A 27,975-nucleotide genomic window follows, 5' to 3' on the forward strand; every position below is an offset into this window, starting at 1 on the left:
ACAACAGACAGACAGGATGCTCCCCCAAATGCTTGAACAAGGAGAGAAAAAAGAAAAAAAAAGGAAAAAAAAAGGCAACACAAGAGTCTAAATTTCCAGAGAAGGCCAGAAAACTGCCCAGGCAGCAGGTTCAAAGCAGCTGAAAATCAGAGAAGCAGCACCTATTTTTTCCCACATATCCACTAGCATAACCATGGACTTAAATCACAGAAGAGATGACTTTGGCTCCATAGAGCACGTTCTGGCTTCCCAAATCTTTAATGGCAGTGGCTACTTTCACTGGAATACGTGAAAACATCCAGACTCAGTAAGATCTACCAGTGCTGAAGAACAACCCATTGGTCTTCATGGACACCATGCAGCTACTGAATTCAGCCCTTCCATTTGACCTCCTTGGTCTGTTGGACACTGAATGAGTTCTCTAACTGAAGAAATCCTTGTCCTTCACTCGGCCATTCACATCCCAATGCCTTTGCATCCACGAATGAATAACAAGTGTAATTAAAAGAATTTTTATTACAAATTAACATATTTATACATTTGTACATCTCGCATACTGCTGTTCACCAACATAATCATTAATTCAGAAAGCATTAACAGTACAGATTTCCACCAGAGCAATTTAATGCAAGGGACTTAGTTTTATAATCAAACATCACAGAACATCATTACCTTTCCTTTGTCCTTTAAAAATAGCAGCACGTTTAGTTATCAGTGCTCACAGGGCATAAGCTCTAACGTTTTGTACAGCAGGAAAAGAACAGTAGAGGCAATAGTAGGGCAACTCAACAGAAAGGTACTGGTTACAGTAGAGTCAGATCTAAGCAAATAGAGAAGGGTAATAAAATGAATTTACCTCTGACAACTGTAGAAAATAACATTTTTAATGTCACTTGGGATAGGAGTCATAACAAAATCTCCTATTTGCAGGACTAAGTAGACAGTTAGGATAATGCTTGTGTTTTCCAACACCTAATAGAGGTCTCAAAACATACGTACTCCCCATCCCTACCCCCACCTTTCCACAGCTGATGTTATTCAGGTTTCATGCTGGTGATGTGCTTAAGTGATGCTAAGGAACATCCAGAACTCTCCAGACTTACACCCACAACAATTTAGTGTTAGAACTGTGACACAAGTTAGAGCTTTTGGAACTTGGAATGTGGGCACTAAGTACAATTTCCCCCTGTAGCCCAGAAGCCACAATGCTGCCTGAAGCAGCCCGTAGGTATTTGTGATGTGCTCTGTAAAACAAAATTTGTTTTCTCCCACACTTACAGCCCGTTATCCCTGTACTATTATTGACATGATACTTTTACCTCTTTAAATCATAGAAATTAAGATCAGAAATTCCCTGTAGTAAAGCATATGGCTATTCATTCAAACACAGCAGCAGATTATGGACATTTTTTTTCCCTCCTTTTTCTTTTTTCTCTTCTTTCCGCCTTGGGGAGGGGAAAAAACATCACACGGTGACACAGAAATTATAGGTAATTTTTATGAGCTGAAGAATGAATATATGAAAGCATGAAAGAATAGAGAGTGGGTTAACAAGTGCTTTTTGTATGCGTCAGCCACCGTGACAGAAGATGACTAAAAAGGTCAGAAGTGCAGCGTTTCTGTAATTAGAAATTAGGTGGTAAACGTGTTTATCCATGGAAGCAGAGGTATGAGAAACTGACCTCAGCTGCAGCACCCTGAATCACAGACACCCAGTGACATTAAAACAGATCTGCACTGCCGTTTGGATCTCAACACAAAAACTGAGGACACTTGTTGGCCAAACAAACCAAAGAAACAAAAATCCCAAATAAAGGTTAAAATGAAGAACTAGAAATATTTTATCAAGACCTGCACTAAGAAAAAATATTCTGCCTGAATCTCTCTTCTCCAAGGGCAGGTCTAAGAACTCCTAAAGGTGGCATCAGGCTTAACCTCGCAGAGCCTGAGAGGTGTGGTGGCTGCCCTGCCAGAGGGCACTGCAGTGCAGTGCTTTCATGTACTTCCTGGCTATAACACAGATACAACACACACCACTCTGACACAGCCTACAGTCTCCTCTGGTTGAGTATTATCCCAGCTGGTGAAGTGCTGTACACACATTGCAACAGCATTTTTCACCTGCCATCTCCCTCCTGGGCCCTACCTCAGCCTCACACTCTTATTAGGCTTTTTCATTCTGCTATTGAGGGGCTTACACATTAATTCATCCACATGAGTTCTAGCACACAATTTAACTGAAAAACATTCAAAAAAAACAACAGGTGAAAAACATATAAACAAATGTTAGTGTTTTTCCATTCCGTGTTCCTGGAGAGCTGAAAAGATCCAATCTCTCAAATCAAACAATAATTGCCTTGTTGGTCATCTGTGATTGCAAATCTGCTACCTTAGCACTGCTCATACTCATGTATTTCTTCTGTATGCAGAATTTGTTTCTGCAATATTTTAAATCAAAAGTAAAAACCTGAAGAAAATCTGTAAAATATGAAAAGATATTAAAAAAGATGCATTTTTTCCACACAACAATTAATTATTCCCTTAATGATCCGAATAACATGATCTCGATTCCATTGCAACACGAGTTGACAGAGTTCATCACTACTCCATGGCCTGAATGTCTTAACATGGAGAGTGATGTCTGCTTTATCACCTCCCTGTTAGATGGAAATGGAGCACACTGAGGATGCTCACAGCAAAAGGAAGCATCTATGAATGGCGTGCCAACGAACACAGCAGGCTTCTCCAACCTTTCTAAAGCCTCTGCCTCTACCAGCAACTATTTTGAAGACACACAACTAGAAATTCGTCATTGCTGTTTGTACACAGGTTGTTCAGAAATCAGGAATATGAGATGCAGAACCTGCTCCTATCGAGGCTACACAGGAGAATCACTCGTACCACAAACCAAAAATGAGATCGAATGTCTTTTGGAAGGTGCTTTCCATCAAATTTGTCTTTAGTGTCTGGGCAGAGGGAGCTGCAAAACTTAATTATTTTCTTTAAACTCAATACAACAAGTATGCTTTTCTGATTTCAGACTCAGGAAAAAAGAAAGGTCCAAAGGACTTTTACTTCCAAGACAAAGAAACGGATATTTCCCCCCAGGATGTAGTCTGGTTGCCCAACTCTGGACTGCAACAGCACTGAAAAAGCTGTTCCATAAGCCAACGTTCTGTAACAGGAGATCTCTTCTGAGACCATATCCAGAAGATACCATGCAAACAACCTGCTCTGCTGAAAGTCTCCACTCTGATTTGGAACACGAAAGCAGTAAGCAGCCTACTGGCACTCTCAGCTGCATGCTGTTCACTAAGCTTAGTATTTATTAACTTATAAAATTAAAAGAAATGCTTTCACTTTGAAATACTATTTCATTTGAGTCACTGTTTCTGAGCCTCTCCTGTGGAAAGCTGCCCATCAACTGCTTTAAAATGGCTGAATGATTTATCATGGCAATTCAGTACAAGTTTTGCTGCTGTCTGAAGAGCATTAGTTTACAGAACACTTTGCAGAACGCAACAAATTCAGTATCTCTGTAGTGCACCTTTGTAGATTTCTTCCCAGTTATGCCACTTTCCCATGAACTTGATTGCACAAAGTCATCCACAGGTATTAATACCTATTCCTGTTGAGTTTCAGTCTGCCTAAGTTATAACAAACATTTAAGCACACAACCTACACAATTCCACATCAGCTAACATCCTTTATCCTCCAAAGAAACCCTATGATGATATAAGATAAATTTATTCAACTGTATGTACAGTATATTTGCATATTAATAAATAAATCAATATTAAAAATTTCTTCCCCCATAAAAAAGTGTCTACAGACCGACCAGATAACCTGACTTCATCTCTTCATCCAAGTACAGCTGTGTGACCAAGGCTATCAGTTTCCACTCGGTTTACTACAGTAACCATAGGAGCAGAAAATTAACAGGCTAGTGCTTAACTTTATACAGCAGAGAAGAGGGGAAAGAAATAAGAGTATGAAAAAGTGCAAAAGCCTACAACTTGTAGAGCAAAGAACGTGTTCATTATGTGATCCTGGGGAAGAGAATCCAGCCCAAAAGAGGATGTGCTGCAGCAAACATCATAAGCAAAGTGTGCTTTTGTCCTGATAGTCAGCTGCACGATGCCAGTCTTGTGTAATGCTCCAAGAATTCCTACCCCAACAGATACCATCTCCACCTTTACAAATTCATCAACACCACATTCAGTGCAAAGTGACACGTCTGAAAATAACGGTTTACCTTGTCTCCACAACATTCATCCTTACTGTGGAAAAAAAGGCTCACTTCCTTTGACTCTTATTACTATATACACAAGTCTATATTTGCACCTCTCCATTTCTGGTAGTGAATTTTTTTCCTCTATTTACATTCATTAGAAACTGAGAAGGCAATTGGCCGTATTTTATATTGACTGAAGTCCTCCCAGTGACCCAATGACTGTCTGTTCATCTTCATTTATGCTTAAAGTAGCTGCACTTGTATTTTACTTTTTTCCAGTCCGTTTTCAGTGTGATATAAGCCATGGGAACCTCTGGGATCTAGAACATATTTCAAGTCTCACTGCTGGAGCTGGAAGAGTGAGGAGTCACATTTGAGTTCAGATGTCTGTTTGCAGCACAGTGTGTGTGGACCATACCCCCGTTTGGGTATCTTACAAATGCAGGCTCACAGAAAGGATTTTGGCACACCTGACAGACCTTTTTGTCCGAAAGAAGAATTGGAGTTCCTTTATGTTTGACCTAAGGAGGAAAAAAAAAATAAATCCAAATATGAATCTAGCAATGAATGAAGTCAAATTAAGATACAGCAGAAAAAAAAGCAACACTTCATTGGTTACACCTGTGCCATTTCAAACGTACCAAATTGATGGCAAAGGTAGCTTGAACTATTTAATGTGAAATTCAGTCATACTAGCTTGTTCCTGTGCCTCACATAGAATGGCACTCACATGTAATGCAACTAAAAACTCAGTACAACTTGCTAAACAAGAACATGACTTCACAGCAAACGGACTATTGTCAAATTCTTATTGCAGACAGATTCTGCTGGATAAACTTTCGTTAGAAGGAAACAGATTTAATCATACCTAAGAAAATTTTAAGTAACACTGCTCCACAGCTAGGGATAAAATACTCCACAAGTGGATTTAATAAAATCAAAAGCTATTAGTAAGCTTTTTAATGCCAAGTGTTGCACAAGCCTCACTGCAACTACTGACATGACCCAGTTCAAGCAAAAAAAAAAAACCAAAAAAAAAAACAACCCAAAAATCAGTTGTTAAAAGTTCTGGAAGAAATTCATAAATCTGAAAATCCCAAATGTATTTCCATTCAGCCCACAAGTTCAAAGTTGTTCCTTTTTCAAATCCCCACCTCCCCTTTTGTTTTACAGAAGCATAAAATTGACTCTAGTAGCCATCACAAAAATGTAATAAATGCAGCAATTAAAGCTGCCAAGGACTTGGAGTCAACTTTGTCCTAACTCTTAAAGAACCTGATTATAATTAAATCCTCAGAGTCACAATACAACTTCAAAGTGCCTCTATTAAAAACAAAACAACAAAAACCCTACCTTCTCATATTTGTAGATCAAGTTTTCGGCTTGTGCTAAGCCAAGTGCAACCTGAGTCATTCTTTTTGTATGGATGCTTTGCCTCACTGCTCCAGCCAGGAATGGAGAGAGGAGCTGCACTGACCAGCTGTCAGGCACCAGCTGCAAAACCAGAGCTGCATCAAACTCAGCAGCATGGTTATTCAAGAGATCTACAGCAGCCATGACCAGTGCACAATCCGAAGCGTCTGGATTCAGATATACTGACAGCAGCATATGGAAGAGCCTCTGCCTGTACTGCAGATCTCTGTTCTCAGAGTTCCATATGCAGTATTCTTCAGCAGCACGGAAATCCTTTAACTCATGGACAAGGATACGCAAAGCCTTCTCGTGTTCTTCTAGTTTTCCATATAAAATTGCACTTTCCATGTGAAGGTCTGTGCCACGGATTTTGTCTGTTAAATGAGAAATAAGGTCATGTTTGCTCAGAGGAAAAGACTGCTACTTTCTCTTCCCAGTTCAATTCAACAAGTCCACAGAGCTCAACTTCCACTCACTTTGCAGAAAAGCAGGCAGCTCTATACTTTAAGACAAGAATGCACAGATGTACGGAATCAAGAGCACCACAAAATAAGGAAGAAGAAATTACTAAGCAACAAGTGATAAAACTAACATCTGACATGGAATTGTTTTCAGAGTGTCTGGTGGGATATGTTTTGGTTCTACGTGAAAAACACTGCTGATAACACACCAATGTTTATGTCTGTTGTACAGCAGTGTAGTACAGAGCCAAGGCCATTCCATTTCTCAGCAATTGGGCTGGGAGGAAACAGAATCAGGACAGCTGACTTAAACTGGCCCAAGTGATATTCCATATCATATGGCATCCTGCAGAAGGAGAGTCCTGAAGGGTGCGGGAGCGCATCTCTCTCTTCTGCTTGCTGTGGAACTAGCTGAGCGTTGGTCAGTGCATTGGTGAGCAACTGCTTGTGCATCACTTGTTATACATTCACATACAGACACACACACACACAGAGTCATAACCATAACCTTTTTCTTTTTCTTTTTCTTTTTTTTTTTTTTTTGAGAAAGAGAGAAAGAGAGAGAAAAGTAAAACCCAAACCCAAATCAACAAAAAAATTCCATGACAACAGTTTGAAGTCTACAAGAGAACTAAAGCTCAAACAGTGTTCCCTTTCAAGAAAAAGACATTATAAACCCTTAATCCCTTCTGGCTGCCTAATTGTAAAAATTAACAAAGTAGTTTTTTCCCCACAGAATATTTTGTTTATTAAGGAGGAACAATACCAGCATTAGAGTGATCCCATCTTCATGAAAAAAAAAATTATTTCATGCAAGAAATCCTGCATTCTGGAGTACACTGGCTCCAAGAGAATAATCCATCTTGTAAATCTTGTTCTTAAAAATTAGGTTAAAAATAAAAGCACAAATAAAAGGAAGATCTTCACTGACTGTATTGTGCTTGTATATTACTTGTCATACAATACTTTGCTGATTGGAAAGGCAGGGGGACAGTAAATGTTGGTAAGTTATTTCAGCTGTTACTCACCAATTTTTTATTTCTACCCCCACTGGATTTTTTTCATCAAGTTTCAGAAAATATTTCACATCTTGCAGTGTAAGAACAAGTTACTTCCCTTTCATTCTTGGGAAGCACATTAAAAAATAGCCAGAACAGCACTGGCCAAGGAAACATTTAACTCAGTTGTCACTGTTATGATGACACTAAGATATATGTTGTCCTTCTCACTAAAAGTGAGGATCCTCTTTTTTTCTGACTAACATGAAATCATGAATTTGTTACACGCAACAGAAGTCCTTAGAAATCTCTGCAAAGCTTTGCTGTGCTTCACACTAATTGAGAAACAGACTATTTAACAAATAAGATTGTAATTCTTCCATTTGCAAACGACTTTCACAAGTCACATGTTCTTCTTTAAAAAGAAACTGAGTATAAAGTAAGATACTGCATGAAGATGCTTTTCCTGTCTAGTCATGGTGTTCCATGCCTTGTGCGGTGGCAAAGGTACTGCTCTATTTCACACACCCCAAGATCAAAGGCAACAGTAACAGCTGCTGTCTTTGCTGAACCAGCTTGTGTTTGAAAAGGACAAACCTATCAAGCCAATATACCTGGATAGTAGGAAGAAATACTGTGAGTGTGGTAAGACACTGGAACAGGTTGCACAGTGAGATTGTGCATTCAAAGCCAGGCTGGATGGGGCTTTGAGCAATCCAGTCTAGCAGGAGGTGTCTCTGCCTATAGCATGGGGGGTTGGAACTAGGTGATGTTAAAGGTCCCTTCCAGCCCAAACCATCACGTTGGTTCTATGATATCTCAACTATTTCCACTTTCCATCCTTATGAGGACTTAGTAAATACAGTGTGTCAGTTCCAGCAGAAAGAGAAATTACAGAGAAATGCATCTTACCCAAAATGAAGTGAATTCTATAAAGATCAGATTTCTGAAGAAGGCTGCGCAGTTTCAACAGCAGTTCAATCGTTTCCGCACAGTTATCTGTGCTCCCAGATTTCAGCTGAAGTATTGCCTCCAAATACAAGGCAGCCAGATGAGTGTGGTACTTCTCTTTCTACAGATGAAATAAACAACGTTAGCTCAAGTTTACAATCTCCCCACCAATAACATTTCAACTAATATTTATGTAATTCCATAGAGATGTTTAAGTTCATTCATTTTAATCAAATCATTCAGAAATTTGTAGTTCATGCAGTGAACTTATTCAGACCAGCTTCACAAGACAGGACATGCTATGCCTACAGCATGGGTTCTCTATCTCAACAATGCAGATATTCCTGAAAAAACAGATGACATCTTATTTGTAAGCTCCTCTTTACCTTAAATAGACAAGCTCAACTGTTTGATTTTTTTTTGTGCAAAAATTATTTCCTTTCAAAAGTCCAATTGCATTAAAACTGATCTCTCCCCTTTGACTACAAGCATGTTCTACGTCGTCTTCTCCTCTTATTTCTCTAATAAAAGTCTAAGTTTGACCTAACAGTTTTCTCTATATTTAAGTACGTTCTTTTAACTTTTCCATTTCTGCAGTAAAATCTGAAAAAGCCAGAGGCAGGTAGGTGTTATTTGTTATGTCACAGTCATCAATACCAGCTGATAACCTGACTACTGCTTGAAACATTCTCACACAGCACTCACAATGATCAAGTACATTCTGAAGAAGAAATAAATGTATAACTCAGTATTTAACAACAGGCAGAGCAGATTTAGTTATAAATTAGTTTTGCTAGAAATATTCTACAAAACTAACTTCAGAACTTCATTTGAAATTATGCATGACATAAAAAACTAGTACATTCACTGGTCAGTGTCATACACCTTGACTATCTGAAACTGCAGCAGAGAAAAACCATTGGTTTAGCATGTATGTTTTAGGAATGTAAATTCAGTAACTGGTCTATTGAATTTCTTCAGTGTTCATTTCTTTTCATCATTTTCAGGCTAAAGCAGTTGCAATTTCTTCTGTGTCTAAAATGCCTCATATCCAAGTACCACAATACTTTCTTGTTTAAAAAAGAATATACTGTCTACACTGTCACTTCTGACTAGTGAACACATTTTTTTGGACATTCAACATTTAGAGATGCTTTATTCTACAACTGTAGGAATTCTACAGTTAAAGATGCATGTTTTGATTCTATCACTTCTGAAGATCTCACCAAAAGGACAAGATGAAATGTATCTATATTATAAAGTAAGTTTGGATGTTGGAAAATGACAAATGGCACTCAACAGGGGAAAAAAAATAAATAGTTTTCCAGCAATTGATATGCAGTCAACTCTGACAGACTGAACACACCCTTATTTCACCTTCTCCTGTGCACTTTGCAGGTATCTCAAAGTTTTATGTGTTTACAACTCTTCCAGGATGCACTGTTTAGTCTAAATGAACGCCATACTGAATAGTAGCAAACATACCCAGGAAATTTTCATCTAAAAATCCTAAATCACTGTTTGTGGAAGGAGTGTTACCAGTGACACAGAAAAGCATGCAACGATCAGATGCAAAAGTAAGCAATTGTTTTGCCATTGTGAGAATTGAAAAAGATGAAAAAAACCCCAGAATATAGATCACAGCTTTCTGTCTCCTAGTCTCCATAAAATACACAGAGTATGGAAGGCTTAATATCCAAATGCCTTAAATTATGCTTGTTTCTTCTAGATTTTGGCTTGTTTCAGAGTTGTTCATCACACGTATAGGATTTAGCATGCAGACTACTTTTGGTATGGCTGTAGGACTCACCTCTATTTTTCTTTCCAATACGAGATGTTCCAGATACTTAATACGTGCTTTAGGATATTTGTTAAGGCAACTGATGATATCATCTGGATTTATGTTGTTTTTCTCTTGCTCTTCCAAAGGTCTTTTAGTAAAAACCTGCACTCCAACCTAAAAATAGATAGTTGCATTTAGGAACTCAATGACAACCATTTTATTATCATTTCAATATTTACTTAACAGCACTATCAGGTCAGTTGGCACATTATTCACAAGACAAACAATGCAAAACTGCCCCTCATACCACTAAGATTACACTACTTTGTGCTTAATGTGATCGTACCCACTCCTATGTCCCTTACCTCACTCAGCAGTCTCTGCACTGCCATGCATATGAACCTTTTGTTGAGCACACCCTACACCAGCTACAAGAAGTACTGAACAGATCAGCACAACAGAGGGGCAATTTACTGCAGAGGACTGAAGTCTAAGTTGAAGATCTGGATATGTACAGGTTTCTCTCTCTGTATCACGACATTTGTTACATTTCTACAACCATCAAAATCAAAGTTGAGAAATCTGGCACAGAGTAACCGATCTTCAAATTAATACTGATTTGGTAGTGACAAATTCCACCAGCACAGGCCAATACAGCATTAAGCATGCCTCTTCACAGCACACTAACATACTACAGAATAGCATTTTTACTTCTGCTGGAAGAAGTTTTTCTATTGTTGTTTTTAAGCAATGAGATGTTGTGCTGAATGAAGGCTGTTTATTCTACAGCCCAGTGTAAACAGTACCCTTCACTGGAATTTGTTTGTAAGGAAAAGCAGCAGCAGCTAACCTTTTAAATGAACTTTTTTTTTTTTTTTAATAAAGATGTGAAAATATCTTAGAAATGTGAAGAAAACAAGTACACCAATCACAAACCTCTTCATTTTTTTGTAAAACCCATTCGGAGTATTTCCACACCAAATCCTGGTCTGAGCAGAACGTCAGGAAGTCTACCACATATTCGTAGAGATCTGAACGTGTAGAGTCTTCAATGTCCCCATCAACTATTTGCACCCATAACTGACAAAAAAAAAAATAATTAAGAAGTATTTAAACATTCTTGACTCAAAAAGTATACAAAGCATAACAACACTTAGCATTAGCCATTGGTAGGCATGCAATTTAAAAAGGTTCTACAAACACTAAGTGTAATGGACCTCATTGGTTACTGAATTCACACTTCCTCTCCATCATAGCTTTTCTTATACCTGCCAGATTCAACTAATTCAGTCCCCATAATGTGTGGTTTTCACCATCTGAGAACAACCAGCAGAAGGACAGGTAGGATTTTATGATGATTTACAGTTGACACTCAGTTGACACTATAGTAGCAGTAGCAGTTGACACTATAAAGCTCTATACTAACCTGAAGTGCTGCAGCATCTTGACCATTGTAGTGATATAGGAGACCAAGGGCAAAATACCTGTATGAAAATAGAAAACAGTATTAAAATTGATAGATTATTCCTATCAATTTCACTATGCTTTGATTAGCATAGAACCTAATAAATAGTTGCTTACAGTGGGATTTCTAAGTGACATGCATGTGGCCAAGACTACATTCAAAGGAGAGAAGTTCTTCCCCAGAAGAGCATCTGTGTCATTCCTCTCTCTAAAAAGTTATAAATTACTAACTCTAGTTTAAGTGGTTACAAAACACTTGTCAAATCAGAGATGATTCTTATGCTGTTCTCTGAATTGCATGTACAGACCTAACAAGCTCTAAATAATAAGCATTCTGCTAACATTTAACCAAGTGCAATTATAATGAAATATATATGCTGCTTTTATTTAAAAATTTTGTTTTGCTATCAGAAATACATTTTTCTTTACTGCACCATGAAATCAAGTTAGGCCAGGAAGAACCTCACGCAGTACCACTGCATATTGTTTTTTGTGTACTGTAATACAAATGAAGCTCAAGTTCTATAACGACTATTCTCACAAAACTGTCATGCATTTCACATCTGCAAAGGCTTGCCATGCAAATTGTACATGCCAAGAGCATTCAATAAAACACCTGAATTAAATCTAATCACAATTAAAGACTGCTCTTCACAGCTGTACTTGCTACTATACTGTAGCTGCTGTGTATTTGGGGCAAGAAGGAAAAGCTGCTTTTGAATTTTGAACTCAGTGTGTTCCTACTGTTTTGCTAAAGGGTTACTGTTTAGGATCACAGAATGGCCCAGGTTGGAAGGTGCCACACACTTTAAAGGCTGAAGAAATGAAATCAAAGACAAAGGCTATCTATGACTGGAGTGATTTTAATTTTTTTTTTCCCCAATTAATTCTCTTTCCATTGCCATTTCCTAATTGAAGTAATTTTCAAGTATTTGTGGAGGTTGGTGCCCTACCTGTGGCAAGTGACGAGGTAGGGGAAGGGTTGGAGATTCATGATCCTTGAGGTCCCTTTCAACCTGGGCCATTCTGTGATTCTGTGATCCTAAATAGCATCTCTTTGGCAAATCAGAAGGGGCACACTGAGTTCAAAATTCAAAAGCAGCTTTTCCTTCTTGCCCCAAATACACAGTTACAATTTTAAAGCTACTAGTTACTTTATAGCTTCTACCTAAGATACAGCGTGTTTTGAGGCAACTTCTCATTATGTCCTAGACATTTAGGACTACTACTGCTGTTGCATCCATTCACTCTCACACTATCACAAGGGCAAATAAATTGCTTTTTCCCCATTGAGATCCACACCAATACTCATTTTTGCACTGGACATAGTTTCAAGGGGAAAACTCTGTATTTCATCAGATATCTTTACCTTTGATTGTCAGTTAAGGCCTTCCTCCCCAAGTTTGGGGATTTTTACAAGTCAGGCCAAATTGGCTTTTGTACATTAAGTCAGAAATACATCACTCTAGAAGTCAACAGCTTTTTAGGTCAAGCATTTTTCTTGCTGGTCTCAAGGGTGCCACACTCAAAAAATCTACTCACTTTTTGTGCTTTTCCAGCCATGCAGCACTATCAGTTAGAAGACAAAAGTTCTCTGAAACCAGCAGATCCAGCAGGCTTTCATGATTTGCCTCTGCGTATAACTTGAGCAAAGCCGTGTCAATATCTTCCTTGTAGCCATTTGCAACCTCCGTGCTGCGGACTTCATTCAAGTAACTCATGAGAAATCGTTTGCATTTTATCATCTTCTCCTGGTCCCCTTGGGTCAGCTGGTTTAGGTCAGCATACTCATGCAGTGGAGGATGAGACCGTATAAATGAAGAGGAAGTAGGCAACAGGAAGGGGTAGAGAGAGATCAGCTCCCGGACATCAAGCTGGCCGCTTCTGCAATTACAGTGTCAAACTAGATGAAGCAAAAAGAAAGAAAAAGTATACATAGGCACAAAAAAATAACATTCTGGGCATGTGTGCACATATGCTTAGAGGCAGGACACCAACAGGTCATCGGTTTCTGAAAGTTATTGCCTTCTGCGTCACAGCAAGTCTCAGAACAAATTTGGAATGTTATTTTTGATATTTTTGTATTTCTTTTGTATCTGCACTAGATTTCTGAGAATTCGGAGACTGTCCAGTCTTTTGCTTTTGATATATTACAGCTGTTTGGTGGCATACCAAAAAAAAAAAAAAAAAAAACCCAACAAAAAAAATCATCTCAACAGCTTCAGGGACTGGGACAAGTTCCTGGGACTGTCCTAAACTTCATCAATAATACACCTGACAGAGGCTAAAAAACCCAAACCACAACAAAAAACCAAACCAAAAAACAAGCAGTAAAAGGTTGTAGGAAAGCCAAAAAGACTGTGCAAATGTTGCACACCATAATACAAGTATGTTACCCTATACAGGTTTTCTCTACCACATCCAAGAAAGTCCTCAAGCAATGGAAAAGACAATCTTATGAGAGAATAACATCAGAATTTGGTCCAAATGTGGCAAATATCTCCCTCATTTTCACACTTAGAATGATAACACCTGCAAGGCTTTGTTTTAGAAGAGCAACAAGAAATCAAGATTTATATTTTATTTCTCTGTCAATTCATTATTCAGAATTCACCTTCAGAGACTAGCTTTCCTGAAAGGCAGAAGATACTGTTGTTGAAAAAAACAAAAATAAACTTCAAGTTCGCCAGAAGAAACCCTGTTTATTTTTTTCTTCTCCACAAACAAAACTTAAGATGTTTTTATCTATATCTATACAATAGTCAGCCTCAGGAAAGACTTTCCCATTCACAAAACTGACTGGAAAATTCTAAAAGGAAACTAGTTATAACCATGGAACTAAATGGAGCAGGAACATTTTTTTCAATCCATTGGCAATAACTGTGAATGATCACAGAATTACAGAATGACTTATGTTGGAAGAACCCCACAGCCCAGCCATCCCCATCTCCTGCCATGGGCAGGGCTGCCCCCCACCAGCTCAGGCTGCCCAGGGCCCCATTCAACCTGGCCTTGGGCAGGGATGGGGCACCACAGCTTCTCTGGGCAGCTGTGCCAGCGCCTCACCACCCTGTGAGTAAAGATCCTCTCCCTAATATCTAATATTAGTAGCCCTTCTTTCAGTTTAAAGCCATTCCCCCTTATCCTATCATTGTCTTTCCACATAAAGATCTGGGCAATCTGTCCTCAGTGGTCTTCGCTTGAGCAGGAACCTCCTAAGGTCCCTTCCAACCTCAACCATTCTGCTGTTCAGTGAGTCTACGAAATGGCTTAACCTCTCATCTATTGTTCTGAAGTAATTGAAGTGCTGAAGGCATGCCCCAAGTTGTTCACTTCTGGCCAAAGAAATAATCCCCAAACCATTCAGAAAACATGATCCAGTAAGAAACACCACACTGTTAACAACTACTTAGAACTTGAAAAGTATGATTTAAGGATGTCCATAGGCTATTGAATCTGTACCAGAAGAGTAAAATTCTGTGAGAGAGCAGCAATAGCAAGGAATTTAAGAGCAGTAAGCAAACATCTTGTTTCAGAGCCTAGAGCCTGCAAAGCATGGAAACAGCAGCATCAGTAACAGAAAATTGCAAAATTTGAACGTAGGGAGCCTTCCTGTAAAGGGAGGCTTTATAGAATCATACATATCTATAGAACCATAGAATGGGCTGGGTTGAATAGGATCTCAATGATTATCTGGTTTCAACCCCCCTGCTAAGTGCAGGGTCGCCAACCACCAGACCAGGCTGCCCAGAGCCACATCCAGCCTGGCGCTGAACGAAATGATTCACACACTACTGCCAAAAAAGCTCAGTCTCTACACTAGAAAGGGCAGCTTCTAATAAGAGAAATGTCCACATCTACTCTGCTGATTCCTGCAGTTGAAATTTCCTTTTAATTCCTCTTTCTGGGTTTTGCATTTGGTTTTGAAATTCTTAGATCCACATTATGGTGACCTCACCCATTATGATGAATTCAGCAATAGCTTATGTTATAGCAATCCCCAATGTTAACAACATGTAGGTTAATTCGTAGGTTATAGTGGATAATATGATGCTAGCAGTAACAGTCTATCAAACCAAACAAGCTATTAGAGTTTAAATCCAGCTACCACTTCCTTCCTTTTCGTCAATGTTAGTCAGTACTCGGAAGCATCAGCATAACCAAAAGGAACTTAGTAGGAAAGAATTCCTCGTAAAACTTTCAGCCTCTAAGAACTATGACTTTAAGAATAAGATAACTATTTTGACAAGGATTAACCAAGGATTACTGATATAAGAAAATGAGACTCAGTCCAATGTAATTATTTCCTGTTTAATCTGTAACTCATAGATGTTTCCTGAGAAACCAGCCAAGCTGGCTACAAATTTGGCCAGCAGCAGATCCACACCTCACCAGTTTCTTGAAGCTTCTGCTGCTACTGTTTCACTGCTAAATCATCTCTTCCTCTGACATACATCAAGTGGCCCTTCAGCATTTTAAAATAAATTATTTCTGACTAATACCAACTTACACCACCTGCAGAGCAATACATGCAGATAGGGGAGTATTTGCATAGACTGTCACTATCATTTTTCCTACAAATATCAATAAAAATATCAATTACTTGGACTAGGTATGATGGCCGTGGTTAAAAAAAATAATAATCATCATCAGGGAAACTGCATTCTGTAAGAGTCATCCAAATACATGTACACACACACACTTATGTGTAGATAGTGAGAAGTGATACTTATTTTTGTTTTCTCCTCACCACAAAGATTTTATCAGTTCATGAAAAGCTGTTCTACTTTGGAGTTGCAACTTTGAGAGAAAGGGAAAGCTCTGGGATGCTGACCGAGCTTCAAAATTCATGCTCAGACAGAAAGTTTTCTCCTGAAACAGTTTTTCTATAAAGGAGCTTGCACAACACTGAAACTGAATCACTGAAACTTGCTTGTCAGATGGACCATCAGCTGGATAGGTGCTGCATAACTGAACTGGGCTGTTCCATCTCCCTTCCACTCACAAGGTGCCAGAGCTCTCTGCAGGATGCATTTCCTCTTTTTCATTGCTATTAAAGACCTTTAAATCATTGCGAGCAAGAATAGACTGCAGGCAATCAATGACAGGAATTTTGGGTAAAGGAATAAAAGAGCTGAGGTTGAAGGGACAAACCGTAGTTAAGATAGCTGCACTGCTATAGAATCCTGGCCACACACACCTAACACACCTAGACAAGGAATAATACAGCTAGTTCAACCTCAAACCATTTTATCACAGCCGGCCACAGTAAAAAGAAGTCTGCTGGAAATCAATGTGGAAAAGTTTAGTGGAAATTTTGTAAAGGATTCTTTACTTCATATTCCTTTTAATTCTGCTTAAGATACACGAGACAGCAAAGATTTAGTTCCAGTGTTTGGAAGATCACAGGGAGGGAAACTGTAAGTTGCCTACTATTGCCAAAAATTACAAGGTAATACAGACAGGGGTCATGGCCAAACCAAATTGCTCAAATGCTGTTCAGGTCTTTCTTGTCATTCTCCAGTTTCCACTCTGTCTACACTGCCCATTCTAGCCCTGTGTTTCCCATTATCCTGCTACGCTGGAGACAAAATGTAGAATTCCCTGTCTAGCAGTAACTTCTCCCAAAGGTTCACTTTCCTAGAAACATTTCCTTTAATCCAAGAGCAACTCTTTTTCCTACAATGTAGAAATCTACTACCAACACACAGTCAGATTACAGAATTAGAGAATTCAGAATCAGATTATAGAATTACAGAAACCTTAACACTGCTGGACATTAGCACACAAGAAAAAAACCCAAAACCAAAACACCAAACAGTTGCATTAACTCTTGAAATACAAAGCTGTTTCAATCTTACTCTGCATTTTCCCCTAAGCAAGTCATTTTATCACATGCGATTTCAAAAAATACTCAGGAGACCAAGTGTTTTTAAAGCCAATTATGCTAACCCCTTATTTAAAGATAAGTTACTACATTTCTTGTCACACAATTACCTGAAGAGTTCTTTTGCTTCAAGGAACTGAAGCTGTGCAAACTGTATAAAACCTGCTTGCTGCAAAATTCGTTTGTACATTACCTATAAAAGAGAAGGGGGAAAAACTATTATATTTCTAAGGAGTTATTCACATGATGCCAGTCAGAGCTGTGACAAGTACATCATAAAGACACTGAATACATGACTTCCAACTGGAGCCATTAAGTAACATGCGAAAATAATATCATGATATTAAATGGTATGTACCCACATATACTCTGAATCTGCTGCCCAGGCTGAGTTACATTCACAGATGTGTGTAAACAGAACACTGTCCACAAAAACGTACTGAAAACAAATCCACAAATAGCAAATTCAGGGTTTCTTACTCAGACACTGGCTCATCTAACACCAGTCTGACCTGCCTCAAGTTCATGGTATTTACAAATGGCCAATGGTTATCTTTAACGTTCCTGTAATTCACCAGACAAAAAAAAACAACTCAAGGGTCCCAGCTGAACACACACAGCCAACTTTCTTCTCTTCTGACCACACTTCTCCTGCCACCTTGCTGGTGATTTTCACAGCCTCTTTCCCACTTGATAAAGATATTTCTGATTTTCTGACAGATTTCTGTTGTTGTTGTTGTTTTTAATTAACAGATACTTTTAAAGCAGTTCAATTTATCAAATATAGAATACATCATGAATGTACATAAAATACGATTTAAAAGGAAAGCATAAGTAAAAGCACAAGGAAAGCAATGTGTTACAGTTTTGTTGTTACGATCATGCCTAGACAGAAACAAGAGTTTACAGAAGAAAAAAAAAATCACTAGAAAAAGAACAACTCTGCTTTAAATACTAAAATGGTATTTTTTGGTTTTTTGAATCTGAATGGTGAATTGGTTATCATTAGATTAAATGTAGCTCAAATATTTCCAATGGCAAAAAGAAAATTACTGAAAGGAACCTCAACTGTGATATGCAAAATATCCACCACTTGAGACAGCACAAGTGCTTTGTGAATACAGCTAGCCACTTCCACATGCTCTCAACTTTACCCTTCAACTTTATCATGAATATGCAGTTTTCTGACATCAAGCCGAGTACGAATGCAGTTATGAACAACAGTTCCATTTTCAGTGAGAACAACCAGAGAAATTCCAATCCATTTAGGCACACAGTTCAGGCATACTTCAAGCAGGGTAGACTGCTATTCCAACCACTGATTTTTCATCTTGATTAAAGACTGTGGATGTACCAAGAGAAATTCTTGGCTTAAGTCCATTTAGTTTGTGCATGCACTACTAATGGATTATCCTAAGGAAATACTTATCCTTGATCATCAGTGAACCATTACAACTACTGATTTGTAGAGTACTGGGACTTTTCTTGCCTCCCCAGTGTTGGGGGTAGAAGGGTAAATAAAGGGACATGTTATCTGGCACATCTTCTCAGACAAATGCTATGATAAAAGGGAACTTAATTAGAGCAATCAAGTAAAACTACCTCAGATGATAATGCATACATAAAAAAAACAACTCCAAATATCTTAGATTTACAATTGTGTTACTATACCAGTGAATTGAAATCTGTGAGCTTATGAATAGCTGTCTGGTAACTGCCTGAGGATGCAGATAGGTAAAGGATTTCGACCCACATCTTATTGTGCCAAAAACCTTCAAAATCTGACCTCAGGCTTGCTAGGGAGGGCCAAAGAACAAACACTGATCAAGCTGCTAGAGAAACCAACATTAAAGTTAGGGGGTTTTTAGAAATCCATTTTTCAATTTTTCCAGCCAATGGACCACTAATTTTACACACTAGGAATTAGAATATTAGAGTTAAGTTTGCATTGATCTAACACACTGAAGGCGCTGCCTTAACTGTGCAGCTTACTGTGTACAGCAATCTTCACGAGAGCTTGTTGACAGTTTAAGTGTAGGACTAAGAAATCAGCTTTAAATTTAAAACTGATTAAGTGGTATTCACTTTCCCTAATGTATCTTCACTCATTCCTTTGTTATCCAATTTCAGTGGACATCTCCAAGCAGATGCTTCTACAACTTTAAAATATACACTGATAAGATATGGAGTATTCTGGTTGGTTTTCACCCAACAAGGTAAGCATTACACATTAAAATGCCTCAAGATTATGGAAGCAATACATCTGGAAAATATGACAATATTTTGCAGAGTTTTTAAAAATAAGGTAGATCTATGTACCAATTACAAACAGCTTATTTTTGTTTATGACACAGAAGTGATCCTGAGTCCTTCTAGACTAATTGTGTAATTGGCACATTTAAAATCATATTAAGTTACAGTCTGCCAGAATTCAAGACATTACTTACTGCCCCAACATAACAACCACAGGACTTGAAGTGCAAATTCTATACTGTTGACTGAATTCATATTAAAAAAAAAATAGCAAGAACAAAAGTTTACTTACAGAAACATGAATTAAGAGTTTTATTAATTAGTATCTGAAAAAGCACTAGTAAACAAAGCTGACTGCTGAAGCCACATTAGCTATAGCAAAGCCTTAATTCTACCAGCAGCTTGGAAAAGCCTTTCTAGGATTATCAGAATTCTCAACAAGATTGCCAAAAAGATTTTTTTCTAGAAAGTTACCTCAGTTTTCATCAGGTTTGTGTGCAGTTAACAAGTTTTTTGAAACTGGAGAGAAATGAGAGGCAAAAAAAGAGATACCTATGCAAGAGGTGTGTCAATCTAACCAAGGTCTTCACTACCATCAACCATGATTTCTGCAAACTTCAGCTGTCCTGAAAAATTAATAAGTAGTGTTCAGTCATTTCATGGTAGCATGGTAGAAAGGCCTTTCTATTCTTCTACCAAAAATGATAGCCAGCAAAGCCATCTCCCTTGCACCTCTCTTGCTTTGCAGTTTTTACTTAATGATAATTCTTGATGCTCAAAGACATTTTAATGTAAAATAACAGAAATATGCAGTATGCAGGAGCACGTGCTAAATAATGTTGGAGCTACTAATGCATGATCTTCTTACCATAAACTAAGCATTTGCTGTACAAATAATTTTGAGAATGCAGTACTTTACTGTTTCAACCCAAATATCATTCTGCATTATTGGCATATATACATATATATTTACGTAGATGTAAATAAAGAAAGTGTGCAACTGTGTATGCATGCAACAACAACGCAGTATTGAACTTTAGAAAAAAATCTTATGTCCTCAATAGCTCCCTTGACTGAGTTCAAGTCACATATGCAAAGGCAAAAGCCATTCCAAACTGGGAAAGATAAAACAGCTTATTGAAAATGAAGGCAGTATACTAATTGTATCAAACAACTGCAATCACCCTTCTGTATGGATAAATTACAGCTGCTGGATCAAGCATCTTAATCCAATACTTTCATTTTCCTACTCCTGCTAGCATAAAACGGTGAATTAAGGCCTTGAATGTCAGCTATACAAGAATCAGTAAAGCCTGGAAAATAGATACCTGAAGATATTTATTAGATAGGACTTAGAAGAGAGAGAGATGATCTGACCAATTAAAGAATGCCCAGGAAACGACGCAAGAGATGGATGTGAAGCGTGTGATTTGGATGTACTCTGTCAGGCTTCTATTGTGGGAGACTACAGTAAAGGAATGACTGATGTGCTTGTACCAAAACTGTAATGACAGCATTAATTATTAGAGACACATTGGAAAGCAAGCTGAACACGTCCCATTTCCAGCTACTGATGCATTCCAAAAAATTGGACTAACATGTCAACAAAGAATTTAAGTTGAACCACTTTAACAAGTCAATGAGAGGCTTCATCAATTTAAGCTAAGTTAACTGCAGCTTAACTTTAAGTTAACTTCAGAATTCAAACCTTCAAGAGGTTTTGCTTACAATGTAAATTTTTTGCTTTTCAGTCATAGCATTGACCAAGAGTAATTGAATACACTTGAAAACACAAAGTCAGAAAGAACTTAATAACATTCTTGGAAACAGTAAATTGGGGAAGTAAGGCACACATACAAATGCACATAAGGCACTACTAAATAGAAGGTAACTTATTCTAAAAGTAGAAAACCCCTAAAAGTACGAAAACCTCAGAGGAATTAATCATGAATTTTATACAGGGAGTTGCAGTTAATCTGTGGAAAAATCTCTCACACTAAATCCTCAAACTGGAAATAGCTGGAAAATTAGAGGTGTAAAAAATACACAGAAGACAGAATCATGTATTCTGTCCTCATAGCAGGAATTTAGTTTGCCTCTTTAGATTGCAAAGGAAAAGTGAGACATTAAAACAAACTGCAAACTGAATTCTGAATTCGCTGAGATACTTTCCAGTACTTCAGTACTTTTCAAGTACTTGCAGACAGTACTTTCCTGAAAGGGGGGAAACATGGAAACAGTCTTCTGCCAAAATCTTTACATTCTGAAAATCTCCCAGCCACTCAGAGGAATTATGGATCAAAGTGAAAGCTCTTTGAATTTTCATTTCATTTAATGACTTCTTTCCAAGGGGCTTGAACAACATTTACATGTTATACCATGAACAAAATTACAAAGTTTTTAAAATTAAAATATTTCCTGATAGACTGAATTCATTTTGGTCCACTGCAGTTTTAAAATTTCCAGAGTCAGGTACCAAAATTTCAATGTATTCTAAGCAAACTCAAAGTAATGCAACAGATGCCATTTTGATGGCAGTGTAACACCCCAAAGTACCTAGAAAAAAATAGAAAATATTAATTTCTGCTCGACATATAGATTTCATGTGGATTATAGATCAAAAGGAAAGAAACCATCAAACATCCAATCACATACTTGGTGAATCGTTTCAAGTTCACTTCCAAAAATACTGCTCCAGAATAAACTGATCATTTCTTTATATTACAAGAGATTTCATGTTTATCTAAGTTTCAGACTCCAGATCAGAGATAGGAGTAAATTCTGAAGCATGTGTATTATAAAATAAACCAGAGGGAGAAGGAAACGAGTTCAAATCTCTAACACTAAATAAAAAGCTACTGAGATGCTTTTACTCCAAGGAAATCTTAACCATTCTGTTATATACCAGTCCAAGTCTGGAAGATGTGTTTGTTATGCACTTCCTACTACAGTTTTTAAAGTTGTATATTATGGAGTTTAAGACACAGTGAGAATGCCTAATAAAAAAAAACAAACAAAACACCTCTGAATGGAAATAAAGTATACTTTTTTTTAAACAGCAATAATATCTAACAAGTGAACAGAGAGCTACAGCATGCACTGCAATGTTTCCTTCCCCGTCACCAATTTTCTGACTTTAAGTTACAAACAAGGGGGAAAAAAGAATAGCAAAAACCAGCAAAACAGCAACACTCAGTGCTGCAAACGTCACAGCTGTTAACAACACAAATCAATTCAGTAGCACATTTGTTTCTCCAGGCTGAAATACTACAAGGTATTAGTACATTCCTCTCCATTGCAAATTCCTCTCCCATCCTACCCAGTGACCATTTGGACACTGGCATACATGGTCCCACTGTAAATTTACATTATCATGAAAATTCAAGTAATGACAGACCTGAAATTTCTCTTTTGGAATATTCCTTCGAGCTCCTTTTGCTAGAACAAGGGCTTCTTCCACTCTGTGGCTAGCTAGAAGATCCTGAATCTGCTTTTCCAAAGGCAGCGGTACCAAGATATACACACCCTTATTAGTAGCAACAATCACTTTTCCTGGAGAACACAAACAGACATTGATCTTACACTCTTTTTCAGAAAAAAAGAGCAATATTTCAGAAATAGGCTTTAAGATTTATGATATAAGAATCTAAACAGGGTTAAAGTTTTAAAACTTATCTTTGCTGTTACTGTATTCCCCAGATAGCACAGTTCACCAGTAAATTGCACTCCAAGCTAATAAACTTATTTATAGCAGATTTTGTCCCGCTCTGAGCAAATGAAGCTGATTATATTTCACTTCTGTAGAACTAAGTCATAGAGGTCATCACTTTAAAATTAGATTCAAGAGAACAGACTTTTAACAGTGAGCCTATTTCCCTCATGCTTGCATTAGGAAATTGTACAGCTGTACTCAAAAAGTAAAAAGTAACATGCAATTCATAGTACTAGGGTTTGTAGCTCTCTAGGGAAAAGAATAAAAACAAAACAAGTATGAAATATATTGCATAGCTAGTCTGTAATTGAAGGCTAGATCATTAAAAAAAAAAGTGTATTTGTGTTTAACAACTTGTTATAAAATACCTACTTCTGCAGGTCTAGTGGTTGGCAACCCTGCCTGTGGCAGGGGGTTGAAACTTTGAGGTCCTTTTCACCTTGGCCATTCTATAATTCTACGAAGCTTTATCAGCTGTTTTGGAAAGGCATCCAAAAGAACAATTTTAAGATGCATAAACTTTGCCAGGAGAACAAGTGGACATCTATCTGCAGCCCACAATTACAGACTTGTAACATCTTTAGTTTCTTTCAAAGAACAGTATTGAGTTACAAGAAAAAACTCTAGGCTCACACACTCCTATTCAACAACTAACTTGACTAAAGTACATTCAACATATTGTTGGAAGCACTGAATCCTAGATGATGATCTTTTCCTATCACAGCCTGCAGGAACCTAAATGACAAAAAATATTTGCTAAGAAGTTACAATAGTTCACACACTTGATAGATATTTGTTTTTAAAACAAACAAACAAACAAACAAAAAAACACCCCCTCAAAAAACAACAAATGAAGTGACTACACTCACAGTGGTGATTGTTCCAGAATTGCTGGTACAAAAAGAAAAAAAACCAACTGTTCTTTAGTACCTTCAAAATCCTGTAGAATATGGCCTTCTTTAAATGGCAGGGTTTGCTTTTGCTGCTGGTCCAACATGCTGTGCACTGTAATGAAATCCTCATCCAAAGCAACCACATAGGGAAAGCACAAAGCTGCTCCAATCACGTTCTCCGACCAGTGCACAGGAGCGCGCTGCGAAATGCCATCTACAGTTGCAAACATGCCTACAAAAAGAAAGAAGCCTGAGGCTCACACTAATTGAAGAGCATTTCCCCCCACCAGTATTGATAACAAGGTGTAGGTTTTAGAAGAACAGATGCAGCATCAGATGGCACAATGGCAGCACGTCACACCTCCTTGGATCTTACAAACCTGTTGGCCTGTTCAGTTTTGAAGTTGTTCTTTATCCAGCACCCACAGAAACAAATACCAAAACGAATGAAAAGCTGACTGAATGAATGAAAAGAGAAAATATTGAAAAAGCAACTAATCCATATCCCAATTATTTTCATAAAAGTGTCTTTCACAATTATGACATGCTGTTCAAACTCATCCCAAACCATAAATATTTAGTGAGGTTGGATATTCAAACAAAATGGTCTTAGTAAGAGCTGCAGATCTGCACAACCGACCTATCCCGCAATAAAGGCGTATTTGGTCCTTGCAGCATCGTATGCCCAAAGAGCCAGGCCGTATGCAGTGCTTCACTTCTCCACTTTGGCATGCCTAAATTTTCACCGAATGAGATTAGAGTTCCTACACAAAAGCCACTTCCTGAAAGGTGTCAGTTTTTCAAACCTCTTAAAAAAATATTCAAACATATAAAGCATATCTTTACTTAAGCCAAACACAGATTAAAAACATCTTTAATATCCAATGATACCTATGCTGTCTTATCAAATCAATGATATTAGACCCAGTACCTTCAGTTAATATGCATTTTTTTGCTGCTATTGTCCTTTCTTCCTGTCTGTTCTGTTCTTCCTTCTCCTAGCTTAAAAGTATGACTTGCTTTTGGATCATAAGGCTTTGCTTCCATTTCTTGTACTTAGTATTCACCAATTCTACTTTCTGAGACTTTTCTACTATTAACTGATGGAAAATTCCAGTCTAGACTTGCAGATGTTGTTCAATAATTCTTTGACAACTGAGCATCATGTAAATTTCTGTTATAAACATGAACACGTACCACTTAATATCACAGAATTCTCACTCCACTAAAAAGACATGCCTATGAATATTGCTCTTCAGCAGGAATGAGCCATTTGGCAGCTGGTAGAATGAGCCTGAGTTCTAAAGGATAGAGGAGATTAAAAGATTATGTTATTCAATTTACAAAAGCTCTTCCAAACAGAGAATAATGAGGCAAGGGTGAGGTAAGGGTAGCTGGGTAGCAGTGCCACCCTGAAGGGAAATAAACAGACAAAAACCTAACACCTCTCCCTCCCTGACCCCAAAAAAGGGAATACAACAGATGGCTATAGATTTTTTTAAATTTCATTTTATTTTTATTTATTTAGTTATTTATTTTACACAGAACTATGGTATAGAAACTAAGTTTCTGGATTCTTTAAAGCCGCTTTGAAATTATCAACCCTTTCCTTTGACTAATGGTGCTGCTCAGTCACGATTTCACATCTAACTATTAGCACTTCATAAAGCATGTTATTTACTTTAACACTAACAGTATCACTTTTTCAAACAGCACACTGCAGAAAATACTGCTTTGCCACAATATCCTCTCCAAACTGACTCGGATATTCTTACACTTCGGGAGCAAAATTTGATGCAAGACTGACTGCACTTTTAATACCTTCCAGTTGTGACTCCTTGCTATCCTGTACTACAATTCCATTTCAAAAGGTGGGAAAAAAATTATATATATCATTAATAGTCTGGAATAATTATATTTGAAATAAAAATTGTTAAAATTTTAATATTTCTTTGCTATTATTAAAACACTTTTTTTTCATTATGATTATTTTTAAATCACAGAGCTCTTTTAATTGGTCATTAAAAAAAACCAAACCTTTAAGGAAATGAAAAGACAAGCAGAGCAAATCACAGTACTTTTCCAACTCAATATCTGTCTACAGCCCTGAGCTCTCAGCAGCTGAGGCTTCTGAGGTAGAACAATGTCATCACTAGTCTTGATCAAACTTTCACCCAGGGATAACAGCAACAGCAGGAAGCCCGTGGTTCCTGGTTAAGTACAGGAATGTGCCTTATGACATAGATGAAATCATGGATTGATTTCATGTTAGAAATGCACATGCAATCCAGAAGTTATAAAATTGACTCAAAACACAACAATGCTGTTCTTAGCACTAAGAGATCTACAAATCTGTAGAACCACAAAAGCTTAAAGGCTACCAGAGGGCATCCAGTACGACCTCTACACTCAAGAAAGGACCAACTTACATATTTGTCTGATAGACTCTGCAGTGTTTTTATTTGTTTTTAAACAAAAGTTTTAGTGAAAATATCTGGGAAAAAAGTGCAGTAAGAAAAAGCATGATTACTTACTTGATTCTTTTAAACAACATGAAAACTTTTGGTTATCATAAAAGCTGACAGCAAAAGGAATACTACAAGTGGGTGAAAACAGGGAACATGTTGGTTGCTGTTGACTACTATGCTTTATACACTATCACCAACTGCGAGAAAATGAATTGCATAACCTTTTATGAATCATTCTGCTTAGCACACGTGCCTGTTGCAAGTTATAGGCTGCAGCTGTCCATTTGTAGGCTACTCAATCACTATGCAACTGTTCAACCCACACACCACTGAGAAGAGTTAACGCCAGAAAAAGAATAAACTATAATTAATTATATAACATTTATATATGCACTGAAGTTGATTAGATGAAACTGGGAGGGAACCTCCTCACTAAATCAGCTTCGACTCACTTGCTCAAAACCTAATCCAGTCAGGTTTTAGGTATCTTTGAGAACAGACTTACACCCCTTTTCAGGTTCCATCCTTCAGCCACCACAATAATGAAGTTTTTTCTTGAATTTTGGTGCAATCTACACAAGGTCTTTCTTCTTCAGATTGAACAGTCCTAAGGCTGCTCAGCCCCTCCTCAAACAAAATGCAGCAATCATCTTTGTATCAGCTACTGCTCTCACTTGCTTATCACGTACAAGCTTACTGTGGGTGCAAGGCATACCACTATCCATGTCATTAACATCAGAATTGTCCTCACTATTGGCCCACTGAGATACACAGCTTGTGACTGAACCGAAGCTGAGCTTTGTGCTGCTGCTTGCAACCCCTGAGTCAAGATTTCAACCTATCTCCGTATCTAGCTTGTTCTTCATCTGTTTGCCTGTAAGTGTTATAGGAGGTAGCATCAAAAGCCCTGCTGAAGTCCACATTACTACTCTCTCCTCATCCACCAAGACTACCCGACAGGTCAGACAATTATCCTTTCATAAAACCAATGTTGATTAATCACGATTAATTAAACCCCTCAGACTTTTTCTTTTCTATGTCCTCTGGCATGGGGTTGCCTGCCCCATTCAGTGGTGGGCAAGCATTTTCCCTAGCCTTCCTTTCCTGTTAATATACTTGTAGAAGTTCTTTTTGTTGTCCTACAAGGTGTCAATCAGATTCAATGCCAATTGGACTTTGGCTAGCACAGTCTCATCACCACATGTATGGATTTTTCCCCATATTTCTCCCAGGTCATCTGCCCCTGCTGCCACCTCCTATGGAACCACATCAAAGTCCTTGCAGAAGTCCAGGTAGATAACATTAGTTGCTCTTCCTATGCCATCACTCCATCATCGAAAGCCACCAGATCGGTTAGGCTGTCACAAATCACCTCCTTGTCCCAAATCACAGAATAATATAATCATAGAACCCTTAGAGTTGGAAGGGACCTTAATCTAGTCCAGCTCCCCTGCAATG

The 27,975-nt window shown here is 37.9% G+C and overlaps 1 protein-coding gene across 1 annotated transcript in view; it reads right to left on the bottom strand.

The window, feature by feature from the left end:
- Positions 1-496: 496 nt before the first annotated feature.
- TGFBRAP1 (transforming growth factor beta receptor associated protein 1) overlaps positions 497-27,975 on the bottom strand; it is a 34,262-nt gene continuing 6,783 nt past the window's right edge. Inside the window, exons 3-12 of the mRNA XM_052705716.1 lie at positions 24,087-24,281; positions 22,842-22,996; positions 17,302-17,384; positions 12,847-13,188; positions 11,267-11,324; positions 10,777-10,920; positions 9,868-10,014; positions 8,019-8,178; positions 5,588-6,021; positions 497-4,755 (exon numbers count right to left, since the gene is read on the bottom strand). Coding sequence (XP_052561676.1) covers positions 4,567-4,755; positions 5,588-6,021; positions 8,019-8,178; positions 9,868-10,014; positions 10,777-10,920; positions 11,267-11,324; positions 12,847-13,188; positions 17,302-17,384; positions 22,842-22,996; positions 24,087-24,281 — 1,907 coding nt within the window. The 3' untranslated portion in view covers positions 497-4,566. The remainder of the gene's footprint in view (positions 4,756-5,587; positions 6,022-8,018; positions 8,179-9,867; positions 10,015-10,776; positions 10,921-11,266; positions 11,325-12,846; positions 13,189-17,301; positions 17,385-22,841; positions 22,997-24,086; positions 24,282-27,975) is intronic.

This window comes from Tympanuchus pallidicinctus, unplaced genomic scaffold (genome assembly GCF_026119805.1).
Source record: "Tympanuchus pallidicinctus isolate F22 unplaced genomic scaffold, pur_lepc_1.0 scaffold6, whole genome shotgun sequence".
Lineage (NCBI taxonomy): Eukaryota > Metazoa > Chordata > Aves > Galliformes > Phasianidae > Tympanuchus > Tympanuchus pallidicinctus.